Source organism: Rhinolophus sinicus, chromosome 14 (assembly GCF_057876585.1).
Source record: "Rhinolophus sinicus isolate RSI-liver-muscle chromosome 14, RSI-T2T, whole genome shotgun sequence".
Classification (NCBI taxonomy): Eukaryota; Metazoa; Chordata; class Mammalia; order Chiroptera; family Rhinolophidae; genus Rhinolophus; species Rhinolophus sinicus.
In genome coordinates this window covers 143,260,291-143,270,483 of record NC_142514.1, presented here as the reverse complement: position 1 = coordinate 143,270,483, position 10,193 = coordinate 143,260,291, and the positions used below count along the sequence as shown (strand labels likewise).

Here is a 10,193-nt window from a genome sequence, read left to right as displayed (position 1 = left end):
TCAAAGTCCAGGACCCACCAAGAATAGAGTCTGATAATCATCCTCTCACACACACACATTTTAAACTGGAAACTTGGAATATATAATTAGTGTGGATGAAATAAAGTTCATCAATCTTTTTGTTAACTGGTAGCTCCTAACTTGGTGACATCCACAAAGACCCTATTACTAAATAAGGTCACATTCATAGGTACCTGGGACTTAGGACTTCAATACATCTTTTTGAGGGACACATTTCAACCATAACATGTATCTTTTTTTTTTTTTTGGATTCCTAATCAAGAATTGTTAAGTATAGTTGTTGACTATAACATGTATGTCATTAGTTTGTTATGAAAATTAAATAAAATATCATGTAGTAATTGGAATAATATAACTCATTAAGAACTCAGTGAAAATCTACTATTATTATTCAGATGGTGTAATCCTTCGTGTGACTTTATGTTAAGTTTTGAATTCCTTCTCTAAGGAAGCAGAAATCATTCTTTTATGAACTGCATTTCTAACATGTGGTATTGAGCTTTGTACAAAACAGTCTACATTTTTGTTCAATAAAAAAGTAAAAGCGATTTTGTCCTTCCAACAACCCTTTGTCAGAAGGTTCAATACCCCCATATTTCAGATGAGAAAACTGTGGTCCGAGAGCTTATGAAGTTGTCCAGGAGAAGCAGCCAGGAAGTGCTACAACAAGGGCTCAAACTTAAGCCTCCAGTTGCCCCTTTACCACACTCACATGATCTGAGAATGGAGAAGGGTTACTCGTTTATTAGAAACTTTGCCCAATGTATACTGCATGTTCTAGCAACATAGTTTCATTAAATGATGATGATTCACTCATGGAATAGTTTTCTTCATTGAGCATGTCTACCAACTGTATCTGATGCTGCCAGGACGTTGGTACTTCATCCAGGACCTCCAGGTAGCAAGGCAGAGGGAGGGCCAGGAGAGGAGTTAGTGCATGGAGGGAATGGGATCACGTTCCATCTACATTTCTGCCCTGCAGTTGTGGGTAGGAACGTGTAAGATCTAGGATCAGACTCCACTTTCTCTCCTCACTCCAAGATTCCTGTGCCCAAAGCCCAAAATATCCTAGATTTATGCCAAGTATCCTCATCCTAAGCAGCATCTAGAGACCTTCACAGAAGAGGACATTTTCCAGGTCCTATTGCTCAGCAGTGCAGAGTGGTGGCTGTACTGGTGACAATCCCACTGTTTTCCCAAGGAATCAATGCCAAGTGTTGCTCTGGGGAAGGTGAGTATTGTTAACAGTTGCATTTTCCACAACCATACTAGGGAAACAGTTTAGACAAAGTACAACCATGAAGGTGAAACTTAGACAAAACAGGGCCACTCTCAGGGATTTGCTTGGGACCAGAGCACGGACCCTCCCACTGCATGAGAAGGGCTTGCAGACAAAGTGCTCCCTGCTCCCCTCAGTTGCCCATGTTCCATGCTCTTCTGAGGTCCATGCTCTTCTGAGGTCCGTGCTCTTTTGATGGCCGAGGCTGTTTCTCTGTCACTTTCCTCCACAGAGTTATAGTGCTGAGGACAGTTATTCAGTTCTTCCCCATGGGTGTAGCCATAGAAATGTTTCCTGAGAAGATTCTCATCCCTCAGTTTCCTTACCATCCTTTTCCCAGAGTTTCTTTTTCTTTATTTAGACTCCCTGCAGCCTTTGATCTCTCCACCCTCACTTTATTCACAATGCTGAAATAAGCCTTTTACTATATACTCTCCTGGGAAATAGACCAGAGAGCCTCAGACCTCACGTGCTTAACCTGGGCACCAACTCCTGTGAGCAATGGGGAGGTTATAGTGGAGCTAGGGCCTATAAAATCAGGCTCTAGAGGCCTTGGTTTAGGTGCTTGTTTTCAACAGCCAGAAACAGGAGCAGTGCAACCTGCTGAAGATGGTGGTGCGTCTCCAATAAGGGCCAGGAAAGTCACAAGGAAGAAGATAATGAGGAGGGTAGAGGAGAGGATTCTGAGATGCTGGTATGTACAGATGGAACTCTTTCCATAGGTTCTGGTATAGAAGCCAAAGCTGCCATGATGCTTAGATCCTGGTACAGAGTGACTGACACAGACCCACCTAAGGTTGGTATTTCATTCAGAGCTACAGGCTAAGTCACTCTTTGGCCATACCAGGTTTGTGGATTCAGATCTTCTGTCGACTCAGAGACTCCTACCCATATCCTGGCTAGAATGCCCAGGCTCTGTGCCTGGCTGGGTCAGAATCTTCCTTTCTACAGTAGTCTCAATTCTTCTCTGAGCCAAGATCACTCTTTTTCTAGGCAACCATAGCTCGGCTTGAATCTTCTGTTTTTCTGTTGTAATTTTGGTTAACTTGAGACTTGTCTGACCTTTTCAGACTGTCAATATCTTATTGTCAGGGACTGTGTTTTGTTCTTTCGCGCTTAGAACAAGGAACCACTACAACAACTCTTTTGTGAATATCAGTCTGTGAATGAAAACTGATAGAATTGGAGTGTTGAAGATCAAAGCAATGCCCCAGATGGCCAACAATCCCTCCGTTTTCAGGTCAGGAGGCCTCAGTTTCACTAAAGCGATTACAGAGAGAAGAAAAGTGGTCCCTGCTATTGAGGAATTTAAAGGGGACTGTGAAAGAGAGCTGACAATGTACTACTACCTGGGAGACTATATCAATGCTAGAGGAGGTCTGAAAAGGACGTTTCTTCCCTATGTCAGTTCAAAGATTCTCAGTGACATTCATGAGTGCAGTTTCCCTCTCTCCCCTCAGCCTTCTTACACTAAAATTGTCCTCTGATCCGTCGAACACATCCATTCTTCTCCACTCCCATCGGCTTTGTTCAGATTGTAATCACGTCTCCTTCGGACTATTCAGGACTCTCAAAAAGAGTCCTTGCCTTCTGTGTGATTCCCTTTTGTCCCACCTATAGCATATCACTTCCCTGTTTCAGCTCTTCTGTGGTTCCTTACAGTGTGCGTGATAACACCTGTTTTCTGGTGGACATCACATGCGTACCTTTACACGCTGTCTCCAGAATTGCTGCTCTCCTACCTCCTTCCCTCAAAGAACTTATGCTCTACCAGCCCCTAACACTAGTCATACCAAACAGGCTTTTCTTCTCTTACCACTGCCTACAGGGATAGTCCCTCTTCTCCCACAGCTGAATGTTACCTCTTTTTTCATATTCTTCTCTGACGCTCTCAGCTTGCTGTATCTCCCAGCCTAACAGGAACTCAGGAAATGATAGCCCCTTTTCCTACCCACAGGAATACCTGTTAATAAATGAAGTTACATATCATTTATCTACTTCATTAATGAGAAAGCGAGATGCCATAGAGTTTAAATAGAGGTAAGGGTCATTGAAAGAGTATAAGAGCCAGTCTTGGAATTTACCTATCTGAGATCATCTTTTCAACCATAGTACATGATTCATTTGTGTGTACTTCTGTCCCTATCCCACTGTTTGAAAGATTATCTTTATTAGAGCTATAACTATACTGTATTATAAGTGCTTACTCCCACCCCAGTTTTCCTCTATTTTTATGTTCACAGAAGTTGTTTTGATAAATCCATGCTATACATTAGTATGCCTAACATTAAGACCGGTACAGAGAGCTGACTATTTTCTCACTTGTTCAAACAGATCGAGTCACTCTGAGTATTTGGAACTTGAGGTTATTGGAAAGGAGAAGCCTTTTCAGAAAAGGTAGATATTTTTCCTATCCTTAGTTTTCTGATTCACACTAAGGGTCATTTTTATAATCACATATGAAACTACAGGAAAAAGCTGATTCATAATTGTCCCTACCCCAGTTTTAACCCCTGAATCCTTGGTTCCTTAAAGCCCTACAATAGATAGAAAGTTTGTGTGTGTATGTTTGTTTATTTGTTCTGTATTTGGAAAATCTGAGATATTCAAAGTGAAAGTCCCTGGATGTTATCTTCTCTAGCAGCTAGTCCAATACCTTCTCATACACATTTCACCCTCCTAGAAGTGACTATCAGATGGCACAGGTGAGCAGGATCAGTAACCCCAAATATACTGGTTATATGCCTCCTGGGCTCCATCATATATCCCGCCATGACTCCCTGGCTTTTCCCCTCTTCTTTGATGTGATAGCCATTACTGTGACATTTCTTAGTACTTGGCTACTCTGTGCTTTTAGTAGCGAGGGAAATAAGACAGCACCCAACTAGAGAAATAACTGGAATCAAAGCAGATGAATTCACAACATAGATTCTGTATTCTAGGAAAACTGGATCCTGACCACAGGGAATCATAGACAACTTAGCTTACCAGGTAAAAGGATTCTTATATAGGTTTATATGCCTAACTCTCACTCACTAGCTAGCTTTTATTCTGCTTTTGGTGAACCTCTGGTGTATCTCTCAGTATTGACTCAGTATTGACACCAGAATAGGAAATTCACAGTCCATTCTAAAGTACCCAAAACAAAGAAGGTATCTCCTGAAACTTTACAGAGAAGGAACAGCAAATACTCCAGTAAGAGAATGATAAACACTATCTGTTTAAAGGAAATACTTCTTTGGGGTTGAAAGAAATCATGTCTTTGGGTGGGGCAAGAACTGTTCTACCTCTAATCCAATCATTTCCTGAAGAGTGAAAATAAAGAATTCTGAAGTTAAGTCCTGTCCAATTGTATGGAGTAGCGGGCTGGGCTTTTCTGGGACTCTCATGGAGTCACTAAACAGAGCTCTCCATTTAGCTTTCCCTTCTAAACTGAAGGAAGAAGGGGATTAGTTAAGTCATTGTGCTGGTTGAGACTAAATATTGTGTGGTGGCTGGAAGCATGGACGCTAGAGTCAGATTCCCTGATTCTCAGTCCTGGCTTCTCCACTTACTGGCTGTCTCACTTTGATCAAACTATGCTGCTCACCTTTACATGTATCCTTTCATTATCTGTGAAATTAGGATAACAGTATTAATTATTCTTAAGTGTTTTTCTAAAAGGACAAAGTGAGATTGTGAATATAAACACTTAGCATCATGCCTAGTACAGTTAATGTTACCAATAATTGATGATGATAATGATTTAAAAACTTCATTGGGACAAGTTAAGAGCCCCAGTGAAAAACCTGAATTCTACTACATCTAGAAGAAATATACTTTTGATGGTAATATATTCTGTTCTACATATTAAGCGATTATAATTTCTAGCTTATACAGGATACTTTACATGGCCACACCCAGCAACTACTCCACTGCTCCAGTCTCCGAATTCCTCCTCACCTGCTTCCCTAACTACCAGAGTTGGCAGCACTGGTTGTCACTGCCCCTCAGCTTCCTCTTCCTCCTGGCCATGGGGGCCAATGGTATTCTTCTGATCACCATTGGGCTGGAGGCCTCTCTGCACCAGCCCATGTACTACCTTCTCAGCCTCCTCTCTCTGCTGGACATGGTGCTCTGCCTCACCGTCATCCCCAAGGTCCTGGCCATCTTCTGGTTTGACCTCAGGTCTATCAGCTTCTCGGCCTGCTTCCTCCAGATGTTCATTATGAATTGCTTCCTTGCCATGGAGTCCTGCACATTCATGGTCATGGCCTATGACCGCTATGTGGCCATCTGTCATCCATTACGATACTCATCTATCATCACTGACCAATTTGTGGCTAGGGCTACCGTATTTATTGTGTTCCGGAATGGCCTCTTTTTAATTCCTGTTCCAATCCTTTCTGCCAGACTCAGATACTGTGCAGAGACCATCATCAAGAACTGCATCTGCACTAACCTGTCTGTGTCCAAACTCTCCTGTGATGACATCACCTTCAACCGGCTCTACCAGTTTGTGGCAGGTTGGACCCTACTGGGCTCTGACCTCATCCTTATTGTGCTCTCCTACTCCTTTATCCTGAAAGCTGTGCTGAGGATCAAGGCTGAGGGTGCTGCGGCCAAGGCCCTGAGCACATGTGGTTCCCACTTCATCCTCATCCTCTTCTTCAGCACAGTCCTGCTGGTTCTGGTCATCACTAACCTGGCCAGAAAGAGAATTCCCCCGGATGTCCCCATCCTGCTTAACATCCTGCACCACCTCATCCCTCCAGCTCTGAACCCCATTGTGTATGGTGTGAGAACCAAGGAGATCAAGCAGGGAATGCAGAAACTGCTGAGGAGGTTGTAAGAGGTAAAAAGGATCAGATCGACCTTTGAAATTGTTAATAAAAATCAGAAATCGTTTTTGAGCTGGAAAAGAAATTTCACTTTTCATCGTGGAATGAGTTCCGATTCTCGTTTTTCTTAGTATCTCAGAGAACAATGGAAACATTTCTCTGTAAGTCTTTGTTCCCTGTGTCTTCTACTCCTTCTCCTGGATTCTGTGGTTACTTGGGAATTTTAGCTGATTGAATTCTTAACCAAGGTCTTGCCAAGCCTTAGCCAAATGGAGCTGGATTAGAGTTGGAGTTTTTGCCCACTAAAGAAAAAAACTTTACACAATGTCTTTAAAAAGGATCTGCCTGTCTCCTGATTCGCAAAGGACATAGATACTTGTCCTGTCTCCTTTGTCAGCCTGACAGAGTCCTACATGACTTCTGTTGTAAAGGGTTGATTGGTCAAAATAATGAAGTTTACCTCAGAACTTTGGCTGTTGGGATTGTGTGCTTTATCCTGAACATTGCTGACTCTCTTCTTTGTTATGTGTGGACAGACATGCCATCCTCTGGCGCCTCAGATCCTTCCAGAACTTGTTAAGATTTTTCATTTATACAACCTCTCCTTATTACCCCCCAGCCCTTTCATCCTTGAGGCTATCCGACTTCTAGTGTCACTTTTCCTGTAAAAGTATCTCCACCTTCCCATCTCGTATAATCGAGGCTAGAAAGACAGGCTCTGCCATACCAATCATGAAACAGCAATCTGCTTTTTACCACACCACAGTTTCTGCAGCTGTTTTAGTAAGATATCTAATTGATTTATGGCCACATAGTGTACAGATATTTAACTTCTTTGCAAACCCTGCCCATGTCAGTAGAAAGGAATATTACTCCCAGTTTACCTGTAAAATAATTGCAGAAATATATAGAGCCCACAATGCTGTAATACATATTTTCTTCAGATCCCATGGAGTCATTGCTCTAGTCCAATTTTCCTTCTTCGGGCAGAAGAGCTCCTGCAACTTCTATCAGAACCAGCTCTGACTTGGCACTTCATCTGAGAAAAGTTGCTAAGCTATTATTCTCTGCTTTTGAAGTGCTCTCAGTCACATAGAGTGATGGTATCATTCATTGGTGTCATCACCTTTGTCTACCTGTGTCCTGTCCATCAAAATTTTCCCTTTCTTTGATTAATTTTTCTTCCTATTGTGGGGGAGGGGGAAGAACCTTTCCTCTACCTTCAAGATTCTTCTGGCTGGTCTAATAATCAAATAGACATGAAACAGATTAGTAAGAGAAAATAACCAAGTTTAATACATACATATGTTTGAGAACCCCACATACATGAGTCAGAGACCCCACATAGATGAGAGGTTCAAAAATAGAAAGGGAACATTGGTATATAAGACATCCTGAGCTAGGGATGAAGTAATGCACCTCTGGGACTTCCAAGTGTCATTGTATGGTGATAAGAAGAACAGACATTTAGTAAATAGAAATTTGCCCTGCCCTATAGGTTGAAAGAAGCTATCTCATAATCTCTTATTATGGGCAATGCCCCTCATTCAAGTTCCTCCAGGTAGTCAAGGGAAGGGCAGAAGTTTCTCTTGACTCTGATGCTAAAGTTGCTTGTAGCTCAAAACAATCCACATACCACAGATGGACATCTTGGGGTGTCTCATTCTGATCCCTCAGACTAATTTAGACTTGCTGAGTGAGGGCCTCTGGTTCTGGTGCACTGACAGTACATAAACCAGGCAGTAGCAGCAGGTACTTTGAATCTCCCCTTTCCTTCATGAAGAAGTGGCAGCGTTGGAAGAATAAAGTATAACAGAATTATCTCTATCCCTAAGTATTACTTATGTCAGTACTAGGTTGGCCAGATGGGATGAAGCTGATAGTCAACCCAAGGTTCTCTTCAGAAGACATAGAGACGTTCAAAGCAACAGAAGTGTATCTTGCCCAGCTCTATCCCATCATCTGAAACACAACTGCAGTCCTAATCCTGTAACTCAGACCTGGTGAGGTGGCAAAGATGGAGGACTGTGTCTCAGCATCCTCTTTAGTTCCCTCACTCCTATCTCTGGTACCTGGAAGCGTTCTAAGGCATTTCTCCTTTACTACCACACATAGGCAGATGGCACCTTTACTTACCCAGTGAGTGAGTCAAAGTTTCACACTCTTATTATGCCCTATCATTAATAATACATTTTTCACAAAACGAACTGTTACAGAGAAAAACCACAAACCCAAAATGGCATCATTTATACTAAAGCCCATGACCCCAAACTTAGATTTAATACCTAACCTAATTGGTAGTTCAGTCTCTCCCAGAAACATAATCTTAATCAGCTAGTCTGGAATTTTCTGGTCAACACCAATGAGGCAATCTGTCACATGGACCCTCTTCATCCCCCATAGAAAGAAGAGGCAGTCTGCATGATAAAAAAACACTTGCTGTTCCCTTTCTCCCAAAAGAATAAATCTTGGTCTAAAAATAATCCTTTCTTTTCTTTTGTTAATAGCTCCCTTGTTCCACGCTTCTTCCTATAAAAACCTCCCATTTTGTACGGACCCTCAGAGCCCTTCTATTAGGTTGGTGCAAAAATAATTGCGGTTTTTGCAATTATTTTTAACTTTTGAACCACAATTACTTTTGCACCAACCTGAGAGTTGCTGGATGGGATGCTGCCTGATTAATTAATTGCTTAATAAAGCCAATTAGGTAATCACATTTACTTGGTTTAAATTTATTCTTTAACAAAACAAACAAAACAAAACAAAGGCAAACTCATAGATGCAGAAAACAGATCGGTAGTTACCACCAGGGAAAGGGATTAAGGGGAGGGTGAAATGGTTAAAGGGGATCATTTGTATGGTGATGAATGATAATTAGACTTATGGTGGTGAACATTCTGTAGTGTATACAAATATTGAATTATAATGTTGTATACCTGAAATATATATATTCTTGTGTACCAATTTTACCACAATAAAAAAATAAAAGTTTCACTTGTCCATTTCTATTTCCAATTAAGCCACTGCACTGTGGGTAATAAGGGAAAATAATATGTCCATAACATATTATACTTCATAACCCATTTTTTTGTACACTGGCCATAATGAAATAACTCCAGTTTTAGGATAATATTAAATCCTCACTTAAACATAAATTTTCTAATTGCACATCTAATGTCTGAAATAAATTTCTTTCTGTCCTAAGCTTAGAAATATTTGTTTTCAAACATATATGCTCTTTATGTGACCCTTACCCCCCATGTCTTCCTGGTTTCCTCTGTTCACCACTACTGTTCCTGGTTTCTCCCTGTTCACCACTACTCCTATATTGAATTTTATCTTCTGTGTTTTCTCCCCTGCCTCTCCCCACACACAATGGGCCTTATGCTTTAGGTTCAGATGCCTAAAGTGATCTTAGCCCCTGTGGGATGTGGGGAGGGAAGGGACAGAAAGGAGCTTAGGGCCATGAAAATTTAGCCTCTGGAGCCTATGAGGGGCTGGTCCAGATGGTGCAGTAAGCAGTCATAAGTAGCAGTACAGTACAGCTTCCTCAAGCTGGTAGGTCTGGATTGGAGCCAGGAAAGTCCTGACAATGGGAATGATGAGGCATGTATCCAAGGCAAGCTGGAAGAAGAAATTCTGGTTGTAGGACTATGACATATGTGGTACTTCAGAATCAGAGTCTTCTAATTTCCCCAAATCTGGTGGGTCACTGTTTTCATACGGGAACAAAGTTTTTCTAGAGTAAGCTGTATACTACCTATTTAGAAAAACTAAGATTTTCAGGGTGAGTGTTCTTGAATGAAATCTATACCTTCATTGTTGACTATGGCAATAAGAGACCAGGAGTTTATATTGTTAACTACAATTCTTAACTGAAAAAATTTAGCCCCACCTAAAGAAGACTGCCCTAGATGTAGTGCCAGATGATATAGGACCTTAATCCCAGCTGCCTTGATTACTTACTTACTTCCCTCCTGGCCTTTCCTCTCTTCCTACCTTGTCTCCTACCTTTGCTCCCTTCTGCTTTTCTGGCTGGGACAGAATAGCTTTACTATTGCTCAAGCCACCAT

The 10,193-nt window shown here is 41.5% G+C and overlaps 1 protein-coding gene across 1 annotated transcript; it reads left to right on the top strand.

The window, feature by feature from the left end:
* Nucleotides 1–5,189: 5,189 nt before the first annotated feature.
* LOC109460444 (olfactory receptor 56A4) lies at nucleotides 5,190–6,131 on the top strand. Its single transcript, XM_019755835.3, has one exon. The coding sequence runs from the start codon at nucleotides 5,190–5,192 to the stop codon at nucleotides 6,129–6,131; it is 942 nt and encodes a 313-aa protein (XP_019611394.3).
* Nucleotides 6,132–10,193: the final 4,062 nt, after the last annotated feature.